Source organism: Theropithecus gelada, chromosome 1 (genome assembly GCF_003255815.1).
Source record: "Theropithecus gelada isolate Dixy chromosome 1, Tgel_1.0, whole genome shotgun sequence".
Classification (NCBI taxonomy): domain Eukaryota; kingdom Metazoa; phylum Chordata; class Mammalia; order Primates; family Cercopithecidae; genus Theropithecus; species Theropithecus gelada.
In genome coordinates this window covers 38,707,817-38,733,744 of record NC_037668.1, presented here as the reverse complement: position 1 = coordinate 38,733,744, position 25,928 = coordinate 38,707,817, and the positions used below count along the sequence as shown (strand labels likewise).

General features: G+C 47.3%; 1 protein-coding gene across 2 annotated transcripts in view; it reads right to left on the bottom strand.

The window, feature by feature from the left end:
- Positions 1-25,928, bottom strand: part of NMNAT1 (nicotinamide nucleotide adenylyltransferase 1) — a 46,149-nt gene that overhangs the window by 1,419 nt on the left and 18,802 nt on the right. For both annotated transcript variants that reach the window (XM_025404454.1, XM_025404445.1), the window contains exons 2-4: positions 10,230-10,400; positions 6,957-7,140; positions 963-1,102 (exon numbers count right to left, since the gene is read on the bottom strand). In XM_025404454.1, coding sequence (XP_025260239.1) covers positions 963-1,102; positions 6,957-7,140; positions 10,230-10,344 — 439 coding nt within the window. In that variant the 5' untranslated portion in view covers positions 10,345-10,400. The remainder of the gene's footprint in view (positions 1-962; positions 1,103-6,956; positions 7,141-10,229; positions 10,401-25,928) is intronic.

Here is a 25,928-nt window from a genome sequence, read left to right as displayed (position 1 = left end):
AGCCTGTAATCCCAGCACTTTGGGAGGCCAAGACGGGTGGATCACGAGGTCAGGAGATCGAGACCATCCTGGCTAACCCGGTGAAACCCCGTCTCCACTAAAATATACAAAAAACTAGCCGGGCGAGGCGGCGGGCGCCTGTAGTCCCAGCTACTCGAGAGGCTGAGGCAGGAGAATGGCGTGAACCCGAGAGGCGGAGCTTGCAGTGAGCTGAGATCCGGCCACTGCACTCCAGCCTGGGCGACAGAGTGAGACTCCGTCTCAAAAAAAAAAGAATGACAGTTCACAGTTTTTATGAGAATCAGATTCCCAAAAGAGACCTAGGACACCTCAAAGATTGGAGACCACTGCAGGAGAAATAAGCTCCCAGTGCCTTTTACTCTCCTTCGCTTCATGAAACTAATAAGGGGCATTTTCCAGACACCCACAAGTGTGCGATGTAAAACGAAAATAAAGGCCAGCCATAGTGGCTGACACCTGTAATCCTAGCACTTTGGGAGGCTAAGGCAGGAGGACTGCTTGGGGCCAGGAGTTCAAAACCAACCTGGCCAACATAGTGAGACTCCATCTCTAAAAAACAAAAAAATAAGGCCCAGGCGCCATGGCTCACCCCTGTAATCCCAGCACTTTGGGAGGCCGAGGCGGGCAGATTACAAGGTCAGGAGATCGAGACCATCCTGGCTAACATGGTGAAACCCCATCTCTACTAAAAATACAAAAAAAATTAGATGGGCGTGGTGGCGGGCACCTGTAGTCCCAGCTGCTTGCGAAGCTGAGGCAGGAGAATGGCGTGAACCTGGGAGGCGGAGCTTGCAATGAGCCGAGATCGCGCCACTGCACTCTAGCCTGGGCGACAGAGCAAGATTGCCTCAAAAAAAAAAAAAAAAAGAAATACACAGGGGTTTGCTCAGCTATAGAATCTTATCAACTCTAGTCGGTGGGTCCTGCTAAAACATACAAACCTTTTGTTTTTGGCTCTAGGGATTTCTTTTGACTAGAATCTTGTTTTTCAGTCCACTTCCTCTTCCTTCCAAGCCTTTCTAGCGTAGGTGAGTTCTGCGGGTGATCACAGTTACTAGCCTCCAATTTCTCTTGATGGTGTCTATAAAACAACAAAACAATAGAATATTTCTCCTTCTCACATGCTCCATTAGAATATAACATGAACGGCCGGGCGCGGTGGCTCAAGCCTGTAATCCCAGCACTTTGGGAGGCCGAGACGGGCGGATCACAAGGTCAGCAGATTGAGACCATCCTGGCTAACCTGGTGAAACCCCGTCTCTACTAAAAAATACAAAAAACTAGCCGGGCAAGGTGGCGGGCGCCTGTAATCCCAGCTACTGGGGAGGCTGAGGCAGGAGAATGGCGTAAACCTGGGAGGCGGAGCTTGCAGTGAGCCGAGATCCGGCCACTGCACTCCAGCCTGGGCGACAGAACAAGACTCCGTCTCAAAAAAAAAAAAAAGAATATAACATGAACATTATTTATAGCGGGCGTGGCGGCTCATGCCTGTAATCCCAGAACTTTGGGAGGCTGAGGCGGGTGGATCACGAGGTCAGGAGATCAAGATCATCCTGACTAACACGGTGAAACCCTGTCTCTACTAAACATACAAAAAATTAGCTGGGCGCGGTGGCGGGCGCCTATAATCCCAGCTACTCGGGAGGCTGAGGCAGGAGAATCCCTTGAACCTGGGAGGCAGAGGTTGCAGTGAGCCAAGATTGCACCATTGCACTCCAGCCTGGGCAACAGAGTGAGACTCCGTCTCAAAAAAAGAAAAAAAAAAAAAGAATATCATTAACATTACTTATTTATTTATTATTTTGAGATGGTGCCTTGCTCTGTTGCCCAGGCTGGAGTGCAGTGTACAATCTTGGCTCACTGTAACCTCTGGTTCCTGGGTTCAAACAATTCTCTTGCCTCAGCCTCTTGAGCAGCTGGGATTATAGGTGCGCACCACCACGCGTGGCTAATTTTTTTGGTATTTTTAGTAGCGATGGGGTTTCACCATGCTGGCCAGGCTGGTCTTGAACTTCTGACCTCAAGCGACCTGCCCACCTCAGCCTCCCAAAGTGCTGGGATTACAGGCCCCTGGCCAACAATATTTATTATATGCCACACATTGCACTGAATCCTTTACATGGATTATCTGATTAAGTCTTCTCAACATAAGATGACTGTTGTGGAAGACTAAAAAAATTAAAAATCTTCTCTGCTGGGCGTGGTGGCTCACGCCTGTAATCCCAGCGCTTTGGGAGACCAAAGTGGGTGGATCACCTGAGGTCAGGAGTTTGAGACACAGCCTGACCAACATGGAGAAACCTGGTCTCTGCTAAAAATACAAAATTAGCTGGGTGTCGTGGTGCACGCCTGTAATCCCAGCTACTCGGGAGGCTGAGGCAGGAGAATTGCTTGAACCCAGGAGGTGGAGGTTGCAGTGAGCCATGATCGCGCCATTGCACTCCAGCCTGGGCAGAAGAGCAAAATTCCGTCTCAAAAGAAAAAAAAAAATCTTCTCAACATCCTGTATCATAAATATTATTATCTCCATAAGGGAGGGGAAAAAGGACGCTTACAGTTGCAACTCCAGCTCCTAGCACAGTCTATGAAACACAGGAGGCATTCAATAACAATTTGATTGAGTGAATGTTTTGGGGATTTTTTGGTTTGTTTTTTAGAGACACAGGCTCACTCTATTGACCAGGATGGAGCACAGTGGCACAATCGTAGCTCGCCGCAACCAAGAACTCCTGGGCTCAAGTGATCCTACTGCCTCAAACTCCCAAATAGCTGGGACTACAGGCACGTGCCACCATGTTCAGCTAACTTTTGTTTTTTTGAGAGATGAGGCCTCACTATGTTGCCCACACTGGTCTTGAACTCCTGGCCTCAAGCAATCCTCCTGCCTCAGACTCCCAAAGTGCTGGGATTACAGATGCGAGCCACCATGACCAGCCTGAACGTTTTGGTTATTACAAAGCGACTATATTATTGCCACCTTGCAGCTAGTTTCACTGAAAATACTTCTGATTTTAATATGCTGCTCATCTCTTGTATCAGAATTGTTTATTACCCCATTGAGAGAGGACACTGACTAATTTGCCTAAGGTCATTTAACTTACAAGTATTAACAGCAGAGCTAGGACTTGAACCCCAGCAGTCTGGTCCAGAGCCCACACTCTTGATCACTGAAGAGTGTGGCTTAATCTTGTAACAAAGAACCAGAACACCAAGGAGAAGGTCCTAGAGCGGCAAGGGCCTAAGGCCTTAAAGGAAGGGGCCCTAAGCAGGATTTGTGTATAGCTCTATTCTGGGCTGGTAGCAGGGTGCCCACTGTTTCCAAACTGTGCAATGTTACCCAAATAACATCAACTACACTTGTGGGATCCAACTGTGGGCCTTTATTCCCCTACATCCCAACCCTGATGACTATTTAATGGGCGATAAGGTTACTATAAAGCCAGAGGGTTGGGTAGGGCTGTGGCCCAGGAACTTGGTCCCTCATGGGATAAATTTTTGCCATCAAGCAGTGGAGACACTTCTCCCTGCCAAGTCTGAAAAGGAAGTCCTCTTGAGAGATCACTGTGTGAGATATCTCCTACTGGCTCAGTGCCCAATCCTGCCCAACACACTTCCCAGAGGTCATTGCAGCAGGTTCTGGACTTGACTGCGATTCTGCTAATGAGATTCTCTCCTGAGAGATTTGGAAGGCAGAAGGAGGACAAAGGCCATCGTCCTGGGACTGTGGAGCTTGATAAGTAATCCCTTTTTTTTTTTGAGACTGAGTCTCGCTCTGTTGCCCAGGCTGGAGTGCAGTGGCGCAATCTCAGCTCACTGCAACCTCCACCTCCCGGGTTCAAGCGATTCTCCTGCCTCAGCCTCCCAAGTAGCTTGGACTACAGGCATGTGCCACCACGCCCAGCTAATTTTTGTATTTTTAGTAGAGACGAGGTTTTGCCATGTTGGCCAGGGTGGTCTCGAACTCCTGACCTCAGGTGATCCACCCACCTTGGCCTCCCAAAGAGCTAGGATTACAGGCGTGAGCTACGATGCCCAGCCTGATCCTATTGTTGCGCTATTTATAGCCAGTAATCCTTTCTAGTATGGGTGTGGTGGCTAGACGCTGGAGTCCACTGTCCTGTTACCAACTTCAGGAGACTGAGACAGTTCAATAGCAGCAGAAGCAGAATTGGTTTGTTGAACTCTGATGGCAACATCAGAGGAGTGACCTTGACTTACACTTCTCCAGCTCTTTTACTTTTTTTCTTTTGAGACAGTCTCACTCTGTTGCCCAGGCTGGAGTGCAGTGGCACAATTTCAGTTCACTGCAACCTCCGCCTCCCAGGTTCAGACAATTCTCCTGCCTCAGCCAACCTAGTAGCTGGGATTACAGGCACGGGCCCAGCTAATTTTGTATTTTTAGTAGAGACAGGATTTCACCATGTTGGCCAGGCTGGTCTTGAACTCCTGGACTCAGGTGATCTGCCCGCCTCAGCCTCCCAAGGTGCTGGGATTATAGTCATGAGCTACCACGCCCGGCCTCAGCTCTTTTAAGTACTTTTTGCCCAAGTACTTAAATCTTTTTCCACTTAAAATACCCAGAGTGGTTTCTATTTCCTAGTCTGAACCCTAAATGATATGGTTAGTAACTGGAAGGTTCAGAACTCTAAGAACAGATACTAAACAGAAAGTCTTTTCAGAAAGCCCTTTCATTTTAAACTCAAGATAACAATAGGCCAGGCATGGTAGCTCACATTTGTAATCCCAGCACTTTGGGAGGCCTAGATAGGAGGATTGCTTGAGGCCAGGAGTTTGAGATCAGCCTAGGCAACATAGCGAGGCCCCATCTCCAGCAAAAGAAAGAAAAGAAAGTTAAAAAAAATCAAAATAACATTAAGAAATAACTAGGTATCAGCCAGGTGCGGTGGCTCGCCTCTGTAATCCCTGCGCTTTGGGAGGCTGAGATGGGCAGATCACCTGAGGTCAGGAGTTCAAGGCCAGTCTGGCCAACAGGGTGAAACCCCAGCTCTACTAAAAATACCAAAATAGGCTGGGCGTGGTGGCAGGCGCCTGTAATCCCAGCTACTTGGGAGGCTGAGGCAGGGGAATGGCTTGAACCCGGGAGGCGGAGGTTGCAGTGAGCCGAGATCATGCTGTTGCACTGCAGCTTGGGCAACAAGAGTAAAACTCTACCTCAAAAAAAAAAAAAAAAAAAAGAAAGAAAGAAAGACAAAGAAATAATTAGGTGTTGGGAGGCTGAGGCAGGTAGACCACCTGAGGTCAGGAGTTCAAGACCAGCCTGGCCAACAAGGTAGAACCCCATTTCTACTAAAAATACAAAAATTAGCAGGGCGTGGTGGTACGCACCTGTAGTCCCAGCTACTTGGGAGGCTGAGGCAGGAGAACTGCTTGAACCTGGGAGGCAGAGGTTGCAGTGAGCCGAGAATGCGTCACTACACTCCAGCCTGGGTGACAGAGCAAGACTCCGTCTCAAAAAAAAAAAAAAAGAAATAATTAGATGTCACTTACTCTGGTTTTTGAACCCTTAACCAGAATCATTTCAAAGGTATGGGCACAGAGATCTATGACTCCCTCCAGATGCTGTCATGGAAGCAGCACACAAATCAGGCCTGTCCATGATCATGCAGCACTTGATGCTTCTCTTCCTTAAATTATCTGCCTGTCTCTTTTTTTTTTTTTTTTTTTGAGACGGAGTCTCGCTCTGTCACCCAGGCTGGAGTGCAGTGGCGTGATCTCCACTCACTGCAAGCTCCGCCTCCCAGGTTCATGCCATTCTCCTGCCTCAGCCTCCTGAGTAGCTGGTACTACAGGCGCCCGCCACCACGCCCAGCTAATTTTTTCTGTTTTTAGTAGAGACGGGGTTTCACCATGTTAACCAGGATAGTCTCAATCTCCTGACCTCCTGATCCGCCCGTCTCGGTCTCCCAAAGTGCTGGGATTACAGGCGTGAGCCACCACGCCAGCCGCCTGTCTCTCACATTTAGACTGATGATAGGCCGGGCACGGTGGCTCAAGCCTGTAATCCCAGCACTTTGGGAGGCCGAGACGGGTGGATCACGAGGTCAGGAGATCGAGACCATCCTGGCTAACACGGTGAAACCCCGTCTCTACTAAAAAAATACAAAAAACTAGCCGGGCGAGGTGGCGGGCGCCTGTAGTCCCAGCTACTCGGGAGGCTGAGGCAGGAGAATGACCTAACCCGGGAGGCGGAGCTTGCAGTGAGCGGAGATCCGGCCACTGCACTCTAGCCTGGGCGACAGAGCGAGACTCCGTCTCAAAAAAAAAAAAAAAAAAAAAAAGATAATAACATCTTCTGGCAATTTTGCCTTTCTCATTTGGGGCACAGACAGGCCAGGCAGGCTTCCTCTATTTTCTAACAGTGATATCACAAAGTAGCAAGCATGCAAACATCTTTTTTTTTTTTGAGATGGAGTCTTGCTCTGTCACCCAGGCTGGAATGCATAGGCACAATCTCGGCTCACTGCAACCTCCAACCCTGGGGTTCAAGCGAATCTCCTGCCTCAGCCTCCCAAGTAGCTGGGATTACAGGCGTGTGCTACCATGCCTGGCTAATTTTTGTATTTTTAGTAGAGACGGGTTTTCACCATGTTGTCCAGGCTGGTCTCAAACTCCTGACCTCAGGTGATCCACCTGCCTCCGCCTCCCAAAGTGCTGGGATTACAGGCGTGAGCCACCGCGCCTGGCCGCAAACAACTTAAAACATAATGAAAGACACAGAAAGGCTAAGGAAGATCCATCCTTTGGTGCTGTGCTCTACAGTCTTGTAGTAACCCTCCACAGGAATGGCTTACAACACACGTGACAGTTTTGCAAATCTGTATGGTCACAGATGTAAGCAACATTGAAACATGGTAAAAACATAAGCTGCTTAGCCATTTACACAGAACTGACAAAGTTGATTACACCATAAATACCTTAGCACCTTAAGAGTCTCTTTCCACTCCTTCTGAAGACTTTCCCATGTATCGACTTCCACCCATTTGGAATTCTTGGTGGCAAGTTCTGCCATGATGACCCGGTGATATGCAGGAATGAGTCCTTTCTTCTTGTAGGCATCACCAACAGGAGAGATGATGCCTTTGACAACTGTGTATCTTCCTGGATAAAGAGTTAGGTTTCACACTAGGTATAACAAATTCAATTTTATACACGATCAATATTATTTGTTTTGTTTTGTTTGTTGAGACAGAGTCTTGCTCTGTTCCCCAGGCTGCACTGGCGTGATCTCGGCTCACTGCAACCTCTGCCTCCTAGGTTGAAGCGATTCTGACTCAGCCTCCCAAGCAGCTGGGATTACAGGCGCGTATCACCACGCTGGCTAATTTTTGTATTTTTAGTAGAGACGGGGTTTTTACCATGTTAGCCAAGAGGTCTCCAACTCCTGACCTCAAGTGATCTGCCTGCCTCAGCCTCCCAAAGTGCTGGGACTACAGGCATGGTCACCATGCCTGGCCAATATTGTTTTATAATCACAGATTCTCTTTCTTTAGGGATTCCAGCTTATTAGCTGAATGATCAATTAATTGACTGAAATTATGGTAAAATAAACCCGAGTGTACAGTTCTATGATATTAAGTACAAACACGCTGTTGTGCAACCATTGCTCCTATCCATCTCCAGAATTTCCTCATCTTCCCCAACTGGAACTCTGTACCTCACCTCATTCCCCTATACAGTTAAATTTCTATTGATATTGCCAAATTGCTTTGTAAAAAGCCTTAATTTGTATTGTCTACCTAGATGTATGCAAAAGCCTATTTCTCAATGTCATAGGCAAATAGTGAGCTTTAGCAGCCATCCATCCATCTACCTATCAGCATATTATATGATCATTTATGTAACAAAAAAATCGAGGCCAGGTGTGGTGGCTCACATCTGTAATCCCAGTGCTTTGGGAGACCGAGGCAGGAGAATCACTTGAGCCCAGGAGCTCAACACCAACATGGGCAAAATAGTGGGACCCAGTTTCTACAAAAAATTTAAAAATTAGCCAGATGTAGTGGCATGCCTGTAGTCATAGCTACTTAGGAGCCTGAGGCAGGCAGCTCACTTGAGCCCAGGAGGTAAAGGCTGTAGTGAGCTGTGATCTTGCCACTGTACTCCAGCCTGCCCAGCCAGGGTGACAGAGTGAGAACCATTTCCAAAAAAAAGAAAAAAAAAAAAAAAAAAAATCTGTGTTATACACACAAATGTTTGCATATAAATTCATACAAAGAAGAGTGGAAGGATATACATTAAACTGTTATGGTTATGTTATGTTACAGTGGCTCATGCCTGTAATTCCAGCACTTTGGGAGGCCGAAGTGGGAGGATCATTTGAGAACAGGAGTTCAAGAGCAGCCTGGTCAACATGGTGAAACCCCATTTCTACTAAAAATACAAAAATAGGCTGGGCATGGTGGTGTGCGCCTGTAATCCCAGTTACTGGGGAGGCTGAGGCAAGAGAATCGCTTGAATCCAGGAAGTGGAGGTTGCAATTAGCCAAGACCGGGCCACTGTACTCCAGCCTGGGCGACAAAGCGAGGCTCTATAGAGTCGAGGTATTGCCACATTGGTCAGGCTGATCTCAAACTCCTAACCTCAGGTAATCTGCCCCCTCTGCCTCTCGAAGTGCTGGGATTACACGTGTGAGCCACCACGCCCAGCCTATTCATGCATTGTTTTTTTTTTTTTTTTGAGATGGAGTCTCCTCTGTCACCCAGGCTGGAGTGCAGTGGCACCATCTTGGCTCACTGCAAGTTCCACCTCCCGGGTTCACGCCATTCTCCTGCCTCAGCCTCCCAAGTAGCTGGGACTACAGGCGCCCGCCACCACATCCGGCTAATTTTTTTGTATTTTTAGTAGAGATGGGGTTTCACGGTGTTAGCCAGGATGGTCTCAATCTCCCGACCTTGTGATCTGTCTGCCTCAGCCTCCCAAAGTGCTGGGATTACAGGCGTGAGCCACCACACCCAGCCTCATTGTTTATGAAAACTTTTAGCTGGGTGTGGTGGCTCATGCCTGTGATCTCAGCACTTTGGGAGGCCTGAGGTTAGGAGTTTGAGACCAGCCTGACCAACATGGAGAAACCCCATTGCTACTAAAAATACAAAAAATTAGCTGGGCGTGGTGGCACATGCCTGCAATCCCAGTTACTCAGGAGGGTGAGGCAGGAAAATTGCTTGAACCCAGGAGTTGGAGGTTGCAGTGAGCCAAGATTGTGCCATTGCACTCCAGCCTGGGCAACAAGAGTGAAACTTCATCACAAAAAAAAGAAAAAGAAAGAAAGAAAAAAGAAAACTTAAAAAGCCGTGTCTGATCCTGCAGGTTTTATGTATGCTAAAGTACAAGCTTTCGCTTTTTGCCTTAAGTAATGGGAAACTTCTGAAGTAGATTAAGCACAGGGATGACAAAATCTAATTCCTTTTTTCTGGGAGGGGTGGTCAGGGTCTTGCTCTGATGTCCAGGCTGGTGGGCAAAGGTGCAATCATGGCTCACGGTAGCCTAGACCTCCCGGGCTCAAGCAGTCCTCCTACTTCAGTCTCCTGAGTAGCTGGGACCACAGGCACATGCCACCATACCTGGCTAATTTTTATAATTTTTTTGTAAAGATGAGGTCTCTCTATGTTTCCCAGGTTGGTCTCAAACTCCTGGCCTCAAGTGATCCTCCCACCTCAGCCTCCCGAAGCACTTCGATTACAGGTGTGAGCCACTGTACCTGGCGTATTTTCTATTCTACAGGTCATAGCCAGATGCTCAATTCTTCCCTCATACTTCACCCTCTTTCTTGGCTAAGAATTCACTGTACAAGGGAGCAGGACAGCATGTTTGTGCCCAGTGGATGAAATGTGTATTCTGAAACAGACCTAGCCATGCTGGTTCTCTAGTCTTTCTTTTTTTTTGAGATGATGTCTCACTCTGTCTCCAGGCTGGAGTGCAGTGGCGCGATCTTGGCTCACTGCAACCTCCACCTCCCAGGTTCAAGCAATTCTACTGCCTCAGCCTCCTGAGTAGCTGGGACTACAAGCACAGCTAATTATTGTATTTTTTAGTAGAGACGGGGTTTTACCATGTTGGCTAGGATGGTCTCAATCTCTTGACCTCGTGATCCGCCCGTCTCAGCCTCCCAAAATGCTGGGATTGCAGGTGTGAGCCACCATGCCTGGCTGGTTCTCTAGTCTTAAGTTGTTTTTGGCTACTGCTCCTACCTGTTCCATTCATGTAGTCCTTGGCCAGCTCAAACAACCTGAGGTGCATGTTGGTGATGGGATTGAAGGAACCACAAGCAAGGAGAACCACTTCAGTCTTCTCGGAATTTTCCATGGTAAGAACTTGAAGTTGTTGATCTAAATGGAAAACTGTGACACCTCCCTTGCTGTCTACAAAGGAAAAATAAAATAAATTCGGTTACACATTTTTTTTTTCTAAGATGAGGTCTTGCTCTGCCACCCTGGCTAGAACATAGTGGTGCAACCACAGCTGACGGCACCCTCAGACTCCTGGGCTCAAGTGATGCTCTCACCTCAGCCTCTAAAGTAGCTGGGAACACAGGCACATACCAAATAGATTGGCTAATTATTTTAAAAACTAATTTTTGTAGAGATGGGGGTCTTGTTATGTTGCCCAGGCTGGTATCAGACTACTAGTCTCAAGCAATCCTTCCACCTCAGTCTTTCTTTTTTTTTTTTTTTTTTTTTTTTTTTTTTTTTTTTTTTTTTTTGAGACGGAGTCTCGCTCTGTCGCCCAGGCTGGAGTGCAGTGGCCGGATCTCAGCTCACTGCAAGCTCCGCCTGCCGGGTTCACGCCATTCTCCTGCCTCAGCCTCCCAAGTAGCTGGGACTACAGGCGTCCGCCACATCGCCCGGCTAGTTTTTTGTATTTTTTAGTAGAGACGGAGTTTCACCGTGTTAGCCAGGATGGTCTCGATCTCCTGACCTCGTGATCCACCCGTCTCGGCCTCCCAAAGTGCTGGGATTACAGGCTTGAGCCACCGCGCCCGGCCCCACCTCAGTCTTTCAAAGTGCTGGTATTACAAGCATGAGTCACCACGCCCAGCCCAGTAATAGGTCTTTTGATGTCCTTCCATGTTCTCATTCACAATAGATGGACTAAAAGTATTTGGCTTAGGCCGGGCTTGGTGGCTCATGCCTGTAATCCCAGCACTTTGAGAGGCTGAGGTGGGCGGATCACGAGGTCAGGAGATCGAGACCATCCTGGCTAACACAGTGAAACCCCGTCTCTACTGAAAATACAAAAAAATTAGCCGGGTGTCGTGGCGGTCGCCTGTAATCCCAGCTACTTGGGAGGCTGAAGCAGAATGGCATGAACCAGGGAGGCAGAGCTTGCAGTGAGCTGAGATGGCACCCCACTGCACTCCAGCCTGGGCGACAGAGCGAGACTCCATCTCAAAAAAAAAAAAAAAAAAAGGATTTGGCTTCGGCTGGGCGCAGTGGCTCACACCTGTAATTCCAGCACTTTAGGAGACTGGGGCAGGTGGATCATGAGGTCAAGAGATTGAGACCATCCCGGCCAACATGGTGAAACCCCATCTTTACTAAAAATACAAAAATTAGCTGGGTGTAGTGGCACACGCCTGTAATCCCAGCTACTTGGGAGGCTGAGGCAGGAGAACCACTTGAACCTGGGAGGCGGAGGTTGCAGTGGCCAAGATCGCGCCATTGTACCCCAGCCTGGTGACAGAGCGATACTCCATCTCAAAAAGAAAAAGAAAAAAAAATTTGGCTTCAATCATTATGCTAACTGTAAAAATGCTTCCACATCTCCCTCCCTCCTTTTCAATGTGAAATTTGCAGCTCCCACCATGAAGAGATGGAAGTGACTTCTCCACATTTTTTGACTTGCTTTGGCCAAAAGAATGTGGCACAAGTGATAGTGTGGAGGATGCCAGAACACGTGGGAGCGCAGCAATGCTCCCACTGGTAGACATCCAACCCCCGCCCCCATGTGGGGAACACGGCCATCCCCGACCAGCCAACAACTACAGTCCCTCTGCTCAGACACATGAGCAGACCCAAGTGAGGTCAACCAAACCTGGCTCAGATCGTCAAGCCAACAAGCTGACCTAGTCTCAAAAACAAAAATTAGTGTTCATTATCATATGTCACTCAAGTTTTGTGGTCGCACTATTGTGGCCACAGTTAATTAACACAACAATATTATCGTCTACCAAATATAGCATTTTTAATCAACATGATAGTAACATCATAATTTTCCACTGAATAGAATTTACAAACCTCTTTTTCATATCAATTATTCCACTGATCCTTCCGTAACCCTAATGAAGTGACGTAAGGCATCCAATTTTAAATTTTTATTAAAATTTCTTTTTTTTTTTTTGAGACAGAGTCTCGCTCTGTTCCCCAGGCTGGAGTGCAGTGGAGTGATCTCAGCTCACTGTAAACTCTGCCTCCCGGGTTCACACCATTCTCCTGCCTCAGCCTCCAAAGTAGCTGGTACTACAGGCGCCCACCACCATGTCTGGCTAATTTTTTGTATTCTTAGTAGAGACAGGGTTGATGGGGTTTCACCATGTTAGCCAGGATGGTCTCGATCTCCTGACCTTGTGATCCGCCCGCCTCAGCTTCCAAAAGTGCTGGGATTACAGGCGTGAGCCACCGTGGCCGGCCTAAAATTTCTTATTCAACTAATTCATATATATAGATCTAGAACATCACAAGGTAAAAAAAGCCAATAATGAAAACCAACAGCCATCAATCATATCCCACTTACCATCCCTTCCATCCAGGTCCCTGAGGCAACCACTTTTAACTTTTTCAGCTATTTCTTCCGGTAGTTTCTACCATAACTCTATATTATGTGCTTATAATGCCATCTCTGAATTTATCCCACTTAAACTGTGCCCATTGACTTTCTTTTATGATCTATAAAGATTAGCTCTCATACCCTTTCACTACCTTCTCCCAAACTGCCCAATACAGTTTATCTCCAGACTATGTTGAAAATCATTTTCTCCCACAACTTCGAAGGCATTGCTTCTAGATTCCAACGTTAATGGCATGAAATCCAAAGCCACTTCCAATTCCGGAGGTTTTTAATATCATTTTTTTTTCCTGCCTCGAAGCCTGTAAGGTCTTCTCTTTGTTCGCAGTGTTCTGAAATTTCACAATGCTGTCCTCTAGTGCAGCTTTGTTTCCATCCGTCATGCTGAGCATGGGGCAGGGCCTTTCCGTCTTGAAACTCGTAACATTCAGGTCTAGCAAATGTCCTTGAATTCTTTTATTGATGATTTTCTGCCTTCCATTTTCTCTGTTCTTTGGAAATGTCTATTATTTATTATTATTATTATTATTATTATTTTTATTTTTGAGACACAGTCTCCCTCTCTCACCCAGGCTGGAGTGCAGTGGCACGATCTTGGCTCACTGCAACCTCCACCTCCCAAGTTCAAGCAATTCTCCTGCCTCAGCCTCCCAAGTAGCTGGGACTATAGGCATGCACCACCACACCCAGATAATTTTTGAATTTTTAGTAGAGATGGGGTTTTACCACGTTCACCAAGCTGGTCTCGAACTCCTGGCCTCAAGTGATCCACCTGCCTCAGCCTTCCATGAGCCACCGTGCCTGGCCTGAAAATGTCTATTATTTAAATCTGAAGCATCTAATCATTTTTTCTGTATTTTCCACCTCCTGCCTTCATGCTCTAATTTCCAGATAGCCTCAATTTCATCCTCCAATCTGCCTAGTTTTCATTTGTGCCGTTACACTCTTAATTTCCAAGAGCCCTATCCTCTGAATATTCCTGTTTACGGTATTCTACTCGTTTCCCCAACAGATTATCATCTCTATTTCTCTACCAATATTCATGATATATTTTAAAGTTTCTTCAAAAAGAGCTGATAGGACAGGTTGAGTGGGTAGGTAGGGTTTGTGCACAGTGGCCATCACTGTTCAGTAACCTGTCAGTACTGCAGGTCTTTCTACTTGAATTAGTCAGACTCCAAAAGAATGTATCCTACAATTTCCTGCCTATATAACAGAATAGTTAAGAGCCTATGCTCTGAAATTAGCTGCCTGGCTTCAAATTGCAGCTCCAACTGCATGACCTTGGGCAACCTAACTAACTTAACCTTCCTTTTGTCCCAGGTTTTTTTTCTTTTTTTTTTTGAAACAGAGTCTTGCTGTGTCACCCAGGCTGGAGTGCAGTGGTGCGATCTCAGCTCACTGTACCCTCTGCCTTCTGGGTTCAAGTAATCCTCCCTGCCTCAGCCTCCCAAGTAGCTGGGAAGCTGGGATTACAGGTGAGTGCCACCACACCTGGCTAATTTTTTTTTTTTTTTGAGATGGCGTCTTGCTCTGTCACTCAGGCTGGAGTGCAGTGGTACGATGTCGGCTCACTGCAAGCTCCGCCTCCTGGGTTCATGCCATTCTCCTGCCTCAGCCTCCCAAGTAGCTGGGACCATAGGCGCCCACCACCACGCGCAGTTAATTTTTTGTATTTTTAGTAGAGACAGGGTTTCACTGTGTTAGCCAGGATGGTCTCGATCTCCTGACCTCGTAATCCGCCCACCTCAGCCTCTCAAAGTGCTAGGATTACAGGTGTGAGCCACTGTGCCTGGCCTAATTTTTGTACTTTTAGTGGAGTCGGGGTTTCACCTCATTAGCCAGGCTGGTCTCAAACTCCTGACCTTAAGTGATTCATCTGCCTCGGCCTCCCAGAGTGCTGGGATTACAGGCGTGAGCCATCTTGCCCACCTTGTCCCAGTTTTCATCAATCTTAAAAAGGAGAAAATAATACTACCCACCTCCTGATTGTTGTGAGGATTAAATGAAACAATACAGATCCAGGACATACAACTACATTTGGCAGGCCAGGCACGGTGGGTCACGCCTGTAATCCCAGCGCTTTGGGAGGCTGAGACAGGCGGATCACCAGGTCAGGAGATCGAGAACATCATGGCTAACATGGTGAAACCCCGACTCTACTAAAAATACAAAAAAATTAGCTGGGCATGGTGGCAGGCACCTGTAGTCCCAGCTACTCGGAAGGCTGAGGCAGGAGAATGGCGTGAATCCGGGAGGTGGAGCTTGCAGTGAACCGAGATCGCACCACTGCACTCCATCCTGGGCAACAGAGCGAGACTCCATCTCAAAAAAAAAAACCAAAAAAAAACTACATTTGTCAAATAGCAAATATGCTATGAATATAGCTATTATGAACGTTGCATATTATGCTACTGGAATTGTCTTTTGTTTTTTGATTTTTGAGACAGTATCTCACTCTGTTGCCCAGGCTGGAGTACAGTGGTGCAATCTCAGGTGACTGCAACCTCTATCTCCCAGGATCAAGTGATCCTTTGACCTCAGCCTCCCAAGTAGCTGGGACTACAGGCATGCACTGGCTAATTGTTTTTTGTTTTGTTTTGTTTGTATTTTTTGTAGGGATGGGGTTTCGCATATTGCCCAGGCTGGTCTCAAACTCCTGGGCTCAGAATCTCGAAGCGAACCTGCCCACATTGGCCTTCCAAAGTGCTGGGTTTACAGGTATGAGCCACTGTGCTCAGCAAGTGGCAAAAAAAAAAAAAATTTTTTTTTTTTTTTTTTTAAATCAAGAAAACATCAATTTCAAATGGTTTAACCTACAATTGCTATTCTATTCAATCTGGTTTTTTCCCAGAGGATTTTCTTCCTGGAACTCTCCTCCTATCTAGATGAAAAATCTCTATTTGTGAAGCTATTATTCCGAAAACTTCTTCATCTCTCTCCTGGGTTAGATCCCCTATATATTTCTCTTTGCTTTCTAATTTTTCTGGAGCATATCCTCAAGCAGTTTCAGATAAAAGGTTGACCTCCCACACACCCTTTATCATGAAACTACTTGAGAATATGCTCCAGTAGGATGCGTGGGAGATCAAATAAGTTTGATAGGTGCATGGGAGATCAAGTAAGTTTGATGATGTCGTTATTCTTCCTTCAATGATTAATGGCTTGAGAGAATTCTTTTCAACTCAATAACTTCAAATTTTTTTTGGCAGGGGGGGACTTAGTTTCACTCTGTCGCCCAGGATGGAGTACAGTGGAAAGATCTTGGCTCACTGCAACCTCCACCTCTGAGGTTTAAGCAATTCTCCTGCCTCAGCCTCCTGAGTAGCTGGGATTATAGATATCCGCCAACATGCCTGGCTGATTTTTGTATTTTTAGTAGACACAGAGTTTCGTTGGCCAGGCTGGTCTTGAACCTCAGACCTCAGATGATCTGCCTGCCTCGGCCTTTTAAAGTGTTGGGATTACAGGCTTGAGGCACTGTGCCCAGCCCAAAAAATTTTTGAAATTATTTTCTTTTAAAATTATAAAGGCACTTCTTCATTATTTGCTGGCATTCAACATGGCTGTTGAAAGTCTGATGTCATTCTAATCCTTGTTCCTTTATATGTAACCTGCTTTTTCTAGAAGATGTGTAGAATATTATCTTATCCCTAGTACGATGCAATGCCCAGTGATGAGGGTATCTTTTTCATTCATTGTAGAGAACCTTTTAATCTCAAACTCAATTCATTTGGTTCTGAATTATTTCCTTGATAAATGCTTCCTACTAGTTTTCAATAGGTTAAAAAAACAAAAACAAAAATTTTGCTATTGTAAAGGTTTCCAAAATAAAAATTTTTAAATAATTTTCTCTTTTTTTTTGAGACTAAGTCTCACTATTGCCCAGGCTAGAGTGCAGTGGCGAAATCTTGGCTCACTACAATTTCCGTTTCCTGGGTACAAGTGATTCTCCTGCCTCAGCCTCCTGAGTAGCTAAGATTACATGCGCCTGCCACCATGCTCAGCTAATTTTTGTATTTTTAGTAGAGATGCGGTTTCACCATGTTGGCTAGGCTGGTCTTGAACTCCCGACCTCAGGTGATCGCCTCCCTCAGACTCCCAAAGTGTTGGGATTATAGGCGTGAGCCACAACGCCCGGCCAATAATAAATATTTATAAATAATTTCTTTTTGTTTTGAGATGGAGTCTGCCTCTGTCACCCAGGGTGGAGTGCGGTGGCACGAACTCAGGTCACTGTAGCCTCTGCCTCCCGGGTTAAAGCGATTCTCCTGCCTCAGCCTCCAAAGTAGCTGGGACTACAGGCATGGCCCACTATGCCGGGCCAATTTTCATATTTTTGGTAGAGACAGGGTTTCGCCATGTTGGCCAGGCTGGTCTTGAACTCCTAACCTCAAGCAATCTGACTGCTTCAGCCTCCCAAAGTGCTAGGATTACAGGCATGAGCCACTGTGCCCAGCCAAATACTTATAAATAAATTTTTTTTTTGAGAAAGGATCTCGGTGTGTTGCCCAGACTGGAGTCCAGTGGCATGATCATGGGTCACTGCAGCCTCTGCCTCCTGGGCTCAAGGGATCTTCCCACCTCAGCCTCAAAGTAGCTGGGACCACAGGCACATGCCACTGCGGCTCACGTCTCAAAGTGCTGGGTCTCACTGTTGTCAAGGTGGGTCTCAGATTCCTGGCTTCCTGCCTCGGCCTCCCAAAGGGCTGGGATTATAGGCATGAGCCACTGTGCTTGGCCTTCAAAATAAATATTCTTGGCCAGGCGTGGTTGCTCACACCTGTAATCCCAGCACTTTGAGACGTCAAGGCAGGGAGATCACTTGAGGCCAGGAGTTCAAGACTAGCTTGGCCAACATGGTGAAACCCCATCTCTACCAAAAATAGAAAACATAGCGAGTGTGGTGGCACACACATGTAATCCCAGGTACTCGGGAGGCTGAGGCAGGAGAATCACTTGAACCTGGTAGGCAAGGGTTGCAGTGAGCTGAGACTGAACCACTGCACTCCAGGCTGGAGTGAGACTCTATCTCAGAAACAATAATATAAATATTAAAAAGTAATAAATATTCTTATATATCCAAAGTATGTCTTAAAAATAATCATTCTGAGATCTTTTTTTTTTTTTTTTTGAGATGGAGTCTCACTTTGTCGCCAAGCTGGAGTGCAGTGGTACCATTTCAGCTCACTGCAACCTCTGCCTCCTGGGTTCAAGCGATTCTCCTGCCTCAGCCTCCTGAATAGCTAGGACTACAGGTGCACACCACCATGCCCAGCTAATGTTTGCAGTTTTAGTAGAGACAGGGTTTCACCATGTTTGCCAGGATGGTCTTGATCTCTTGACCTCGGGATCCGCCTGCCTCGGCCTCCCAAAGTGCTGGAATTACAGGCATGAGTCACCATGCCTGGCTCTGAGATCTTATAAATATAATTCCAGGGACATAATCTTGCTCAAAGTATTTTCAAAACTTTTGGGGAATTTTTTCAGGAGCTCGAAGTTTTTTTTTTTTTTTTGAGACAGAGTCTCACTTTGTCACCCAGGCTGGAGTACAGTGGAACAATCTCAGCTCACTGCAACCTCCACCTCCCCAGCTCAAGTGATTCTCCTGCCTCAGCCTCCCGAGTAGCTGGGACTACAGGTGCGTGTCAGCATGCCTGGCCAATTTTTTCTATTTTTAGTAGAAATGGGGTTTCACTGTGTTAGCCCAGGATGGTCTTGATCTCTTGATCTCGTGATCCACCTGCCTCGGCCTCCCAAAGTGCTGGAATTACAGGCATGAGCCACTGCACACGGCTGCTTGAAGCATTTTTAAAATTAACATAGAAATAAAGCAAATGACAACAAACACATCAGCAGTTATATGCTACTTTTTAGTTTATAAAAATAACAGAATACTTTCATTTTTTCTTTTTGAGACAGGGTCTTGTTCTGTCACCCAGGCTGGGAAAGCTGGGAGGTTTAGCTTGAACATGGCTAACTGCAACCACGATCTCCTGGGCTCAAGGATCCTCCTTTCTCAGCTTCTCCTGTAGCTGGGACTTCAGGCACACATCACCACACCCAGCTAATCTTTCTATTTTTGGGTAGAGAAGGAGTCTCATTTTGTTGCCCAGGCTTTGCTTCCCACTTTGGGAAGTGGAGGTGGGAGGATTGCTTGAGCCCAGGAGTTCAAGACCCAGGGCTCAAGTGATCCTCCCACCTCTGCTTCTCAAAGTGCTAGGATTACAGGTGTGAACCACCACGTCTGGCTTTATAAAAATACTTTCGGCCAGGTGTGGTAGCTCACACCTGTAATCCCTGCACTTTGGGAGGCCTAGGGAGGTGGATCACTTGAGGCCAGGAGTTTGAGACCAGCATGGCCAACATGGTGAGATCCCGTCCCTACCAAAAGTATAAAAATTAGCCAGGTGCGGGCCGGGCGCGGTGGCTCAAGCCTGTAATCCCTGCACTTTGGGAGGCCGAGACGGGCGGATCACGAGGTCAGGAGATCAAGACCCTCCTGGTTAACATGGTGAAACCCCGTCTCTACTAAAAAATACAAAAAACTAGCCGGGCGCGGTGGCGGGCACCTGTAGTCCCGGCTACTCGGGAGGCTGAGGCAGGAGAATGGCGTAAACCCGAGAGGCGGAGCTTGCAGTGAGCTGAGATCCGGCCACTGCACTCCAGCCTGGGCGACAGAGAGAGAATCCGTCTCAAAAAAAAAAAAAAAATTAGCCAGGTGTGGTGGCTGGCGCCTGTTATCCCAGCTACTTGGGAGGCTGAGGCATGAGAATTGCTTGAATCCAGGAGGTGGAAGTTGCAGCGAGCTGAGATCACGCCTCAGCACTCCAGCCTGTGTGACAGGTTGAGACTCTGTCTCAAAAAAAAAAAAAAAAAAAAAAGCTGGGCGCGGTGGCTCATATGTAATCCCAGCACTTTGGGAGGCCAAGGCAGGCCGATCACGAGGTCAGGAGATCGAGACCATCCTGGTTAACACAGTGAAACCCCATCTCTACCAAAAAGTACAAAAAATTAGCCGGGCGTGGTAGCAGGCACCTGTAGTCCCAGCTACTTGGGAGGCTAAGGCATGAGAATTGTTTGAATCCCGGAGGTGGAGGCTGCAGTGAGCCAAGATCACGCCTCAGCACTCCAGCCTGTGTGATAGGTTGAGACTCTGTCTCAAAAAAAAATAAAAATAAAAAAGGCTGGTCGCGGTGGCTCATGTGTAATCCCAGCACTTTGGGAGGCGGAGGCAGGCTGATCATGAGGTCAGGAGATTGAGACCATCCTGGTTAACACGGTGAAACCCCGTCTCTACCAAAAAGTACAAAAAATTAGCCGGGCGTGGTGGCAGGTACCTGTAGTCCCAGCTACTTGGGAGGCTGAGGCAGGGGAATGGCATGAACCTGGGAGGCAGAGCTTGCAGTGAGCCGAGATCGCGCCACTGCACTCTAGCCTGGGCAACAGAGCAAGACTCTGTCTCAAAAAAAAAAAAAAAAGAAAATTCATACACATTGTCATTTCTCACAAAAAAATTAGGTCAAAAGCATTTAGCATGTTCCAAATTATAATCTATAGTTATTTAGTTTTTCCAGTTAATCTTCGACCTTTGGATATTTAGGTTTTTCTAATTTTTCACTATTACAAACATCTCAAAAAAGAAAAAATGGGGACCAGACAGCTCACACCTGTAATCCCAGCACTTTGGGAGGCCGGGGTGGGTGGATGACGAGGTCAGAAGCTGGAGACCAGTCTGGCCAACATGGTGAAATCCCGTCTTTACTAAAAAATACAAAAATTAGCTGGGTGTGGTGGTGTGCGCCTGTAATCCCAGGTACTCGGGAGGCTGAGGCAGGAGAATCGTTTGAACCTGGGAGGTGGAGGTTGCAGTGAGCCTAGATCGCACCACTGCACTCCAGCCTGGGGGACACAGCAAGACTCCATCTTGGAAAAAAGAAAAAAAGAAATAGTGAGTTAGGCCGGGCGCGGTGGCTCAAGCCTGTAATCCCAGCACTTTGGGAGGCCGAGACGGGCGGATCACGAGGTCAGGAGATCGAGACCATCCTGGCGAACACAGTGAAACCCCGTCTCTACTAAGAAATACAAAAAATAGCCGGGCGAGATGGCGAGCGCCTGTAGTCCCAGCTACTCGGGAGGCTGAGGCCGGAGAATGGCGTGAACCCGGGAGGCGGAGCCTGCAGTGAGCTGAGATCCGGCCACTGCACTCCAGCCTGGGCTACAGAGCGAGACTCCGTCTCCAAAAAAAAAAAAAAAAAAAAAGAAATAGTGAGTTAAAAATAAATCTGGAAATTAAGGCTATGCAATGCCTCACTGTGTATATCTAAGACTTGGCAATACTCAAAACATCTGTGTCAAGACTGTTCATTTGTAGCCTAATAGTAGTCAGACATAACTGCTAGGCTGACCAGCTTGCTTTTGTTCAGATTTGATGCTCTCAGTGGACAAAGCTAGTGAATGGCACATCAGGGCGAGAATTTAGGTTTCCGGACTCTTTTTTTTTTATTTTTTTGAGACGGAGTCTCACTGTGTCGCCCAGGCGGGAGTGCAGTGGCCAGATCTCAGCTCACTGCAAGCTCCGCCTCCCGGGTTTACGCCATTCTCCTGCCTCAGCCTCCCGAGTAGCTGGGACTACAGGCGCCCGCCGCCTCGCCCGGCTAGTTTTTTGTATTTTTTAGTATAGACGGGGTTTCACCGGGTTAGCCAGGATGGTCTCGATCTCCTGACCTCGTGATCCGCCCGTCTCGGCCTCCCAAAGTGCTGGGATTACAGGCTTGAGCCACCGCGCCCGGCCAAGTTTCTGGACTCTTAAGCTCTCTCCCCAAGAAAAAAAGTGGGAGATAAACTGGAACAGTGTAGATTGGAACTGAGCCCTATCATAGCTAAGGAGTTTAAAAATATCAACTTTAACCCCTTGGACAATGGGAAGCTTTGAAGGTTTCTGAGGAAAGGAGTGACAACAGGGTTCTCAAAATAATATGACGTGGGTGTTAAAAACCCTTATTTGGGCCAGGCGCGGTGGCTTACACCTGTAATCCCAGCACTTTGGAGGCCGAGGCGGGTGGATCACGAGGTCAGGAGATTGAGACCATCCTGGCTAACACAGTGAAACCCCGTCTCTACTAAAAATACAAAAAAATTAGCCGGGCGAGGTGGTGGGCGCCTATAGTCCCAGCTACTCGGGAGGCTGAGGCAGGAGAATGGCGTGAACCCGGGAGGCGGAGCTTGCAGTGAGCCAAGATTGTGCCACTGCACTCCAGCCTGGGCGACAGAGCGAGATTCCGTCTCTAAATAAATAAATAAATAAATAAATAAATAAATAAATAAAAATAACCCTTATTTGGTTGTGTGATCTTGATTTGATCTCTTAACTGTCTTTAGGTTCTTCATGGATAAAATGGAGATAACGAGGGCCGGGCGCGGTGGCTCACGCCTGTAATCCCAGCACTTTGGGAGGCCGAGGCGGGCGGATCACAAGGTCAGGAGATCGAGACCATGGTGAAACCCCGTCTCTATTAAAAATAGAAAAAATTAGCCGGGCGCAGTGGCGGGCGCCTGTAGTCCCAGCTACTCGGGAGGCTGAGACAGGAGAATGGCGTGAACCCGGGAGGCGGAGCTTGCAGTGAGCCGAGATTGCGCCACTGCACTCCAGCCTGGGCGACAGAGCAAGACTCCGTCTCAAAAAAAAAAAAAAAAAAAATGGAGATAACGAGAAGGCCAATCTCAGTTACTTTGAGGATTAATTCTGAGGATAACACATAGCAAGGGGCTTAGCATATTGCCTGGCACAGTGTTAAAATGAATGGTAGCTGTTATTTTTGAGGAAAGTGGTGTTACTGATGATAGTGATGATACACAATTCATTGGAAGGGGTGAAACAAGATAGGAGAGGCAGCCACAAATAGTCAGTGGAAATGGAAGTAAGAAATATACTTGAGGTCCAGGCGCAGTAGGTCACGCCTGTAATCCCAGCATTTTGGGAGGGCGAGGCGGGTGGATCACGTGAGGTTGGGAGTTCAAGACCAGCCTGACCAACACGGAGAAACCCTGTCTCTATTAAAAATACAAAATTAGCCAGGCATAGTGGCGCATGCCTGTAATCCCAGCTACTTGGGAGGCTGAGGCAGGAGAATCGCTTGAACCCAGGAGGTGGAGGTTGCGGTGAGCCGAGATCACGCCATTGCACTCCAGCCTGGGCAACAAGAACGAAACTATCTCAAAAAAAAAAAAAAAAAAAAAAAAAAGAATTATACTGGGGCCTTCTCGAAAGAAGGCCGAGTGGTGGGATCACAGGGACACTGCTAACTGTTCTTAGGGAATAAAGAAGGTTCAGTAGTGGTCAGTAGGGCATTAGAAAAAAACGAGATCATCACTTAGAATGATTTAACTGTCTTGCCTTTCAGTTATCATCCCAAGTATGATACCAGGATTCACTTGGGGCTTGGACCCATACCTTTTATCCCTACCCCAGGCCCCCAATTTCCATAAAAACTACCTGTGGTATTATGGGATGGGGTGATGAATGTGACATGCCCATAGTACCCTGAGGCCTACAGAGAAATCAGAGTATCCACCAGCCACTGAGCATGCTCTCAAAGACTGGTGGAGGGGCTGGGTTTAGCTGGCATCTAACAGACAGCCGGCGTCAGACATCCCTGGCCATCTCAGGTTTCAGGTACTATTCCCAAGAGAGAGATGGAAGAAGGGTAAGGCTGAGTTCAAGAGGTGTGGATCCTCAAGGGAGCTGCTGCAGTTCTGAAACAAACTTCAGGGAAGGAAGGAACAAAGAGTTTTAGCTGTATCCTTGGGGATGAGCTCAGGTTTCCATGTGATGCCCAAGGGATGCAGAGGGGCTGGGGAAGCTGATCTCTCAGCATAAAGGAAGCTGTCTTTCTCCCTTCTTACATCTATAACTTGTCTCAAATATCCAGCTCAGTTCCATTAACTGTTAACACAGCCAACTTGAGCTCAGACAAGACTCTAAACCTTCAGAGCCACAGAAGAGTTAAGGTTACAGTGAGCGCCTATTGCTGCCAAAGGTGGGTTTTAAAGAACTAGGATCTGTCCCTTTCCTGAAGAGTACTTCCTTCATATCCTTGCTGGGCACATGCGCATAGGGGGGTTGTGGCTGGTTGATGAATGGGTGCAATAGTTTGGGAACTCTAACAGGACTGCCCTGGGTCCTCCTTGTCTTGCTCCAGGTGCTCTGGGCCCAGTGTAACCATGATTCACTTTTGTTTGGCCCACACAGCCTATCGCTTGCACTGCTGGCTGCCGAGAACTCACCAGCTCAGGCTGTAAGTGTCCCTCCCCAGCTCACTGTGACAATAAGGAGTTCATTTCTTTCTGTGGCAGTCTTGAAGCTTAACATTTACTTTTAATTTTAAAATTATTAATCTTGGGCTGGGTACAGTGGCATGTGGCTGTAGTCCCAGCTACTCGGGAGGCTGAGATTGAGCCACTGTGCTTTGGCCTGGGTAGTTACTGATCGTTTATTATTATTATTATTTTTTTTTTGGTAGAGATGGGGTCTCGCTGTGTTGTCCAAGGCGAGTGTTGAACTCCTGGCCTCAAGTGATCCTCCCACCTTGGCCTCCCACGGTGCTGGGATTAGAGGCATGAGCCACCACACCTGGCCAAAATCACTGATCTTTACTTTTTTTTTTTTTGAGACGGAGTCTCGCTCTGTCGCCCAGGCTGGAGTGCAGTGGCCGGATCTCAGCTCACTGCAAGCTCCGCCTCCCGGGTTTACGCCATTCTCCTGCCTCAGCCTCCTGAGTAGCTGGGACTTCAGGCGCCCGCCACCTCGCCCGGCTAGTTTTTTTGTATTTTTTAGTAGAGACGGGGTTTCACCGTGTTAGCCAGGATGGTCTCGATCTCCTGACCTCGTGATCCGCCCGTCTCGGCCTCCCAAAGTGCTGGGATTACAGGCTTGAGCCACCGCGCCCGGCCTGATCTTTACATTTTAAAAACACTGAGGTGTAAATATTAACATAACATTAAGCCAGGTGGCCGGGCGCGGTGGCTCAAGCCTGTAATCCCAGCACTTTGGGAGGCCGAGACGGGCGGATCACGAGGTCAGGAGATCGAGACCATCCTGGCTAACACGGTGAAACCCCGTCTCTACTAAAAAATACAAAAAACTAGCCGGGCGAGGTGGCGGCGCCTGTAGTCCCAGCTACTCGGGAGGCTGAGGCAGGAGAATGGCGTGAACCCGGGAGGCGGAGCTTGCAGTGAGCTGAGATCCGGCCACTGCACTCCAGCCTGGGTGACAGAGCGAGACTCCGTCTCAAAAAAAAAAAAAAAAACAAAAAACAAACAAAAAAAAAACATTAAGCCAGGTTCTTTTTTTATTTTTATTTTTTAGAGATAGGGTACAGCTCTGTTGCCTAGGCTGCAGTACAGTGGCACAATCATTGCTCACCACAGCCTTGAAATCCCAGGCTCAAGAGATCCTCCCACCTCAGCCTACCAAGTAGCTAGTACTTCAAGTACATGCCATTACTCCTGGCTAAAAAGTCAGTTTTTTAAAAAATCAACTTTTCAAAAACAATAGTAATTCTGTTTGGCTCTCCCCATCACATATTTCAGGATGCTCAGTATTAAACCTGTGTTGGCTAATAGTTAAATGTGGCTGACCTCACCACCTCTCAGGATTTACATCTCTAAAAGGATGCTATTCCTTTCAAAAACAGTAACTTCAAGCATGTAGCTATGTTCTTTTTCCAACAGTGCTGCCATTAAATATTCTTGGGGGTATATTTTGAAATTGCATATTCTTTTGAGTACCTTCATTGGGGATAAATCTGTCTTTGGAGGGTATATTTGATTTCTGTGAATACCCTAAAGTTATTCAGTGCTAAACCCAATTAATAAAATAATCAATGTGAATTTAATAGTTTACAGTGAAGAAGGGAGTTAGAATGATTAGTTAATGGGAAGATTTTCTTTCTTTTTTCGGGGGGGTTGGGGTACTGTCCCACAAACTGGAGTGCGGCAACATGTGATCTGGGCTCACTGTAACCTCCACCTCCCAGGTTCAAGCCATTCTCCTGCCTCAGCCTCCTGAGTAGCTGGGATTACAGGTGCGCACCACCACGCCTGGC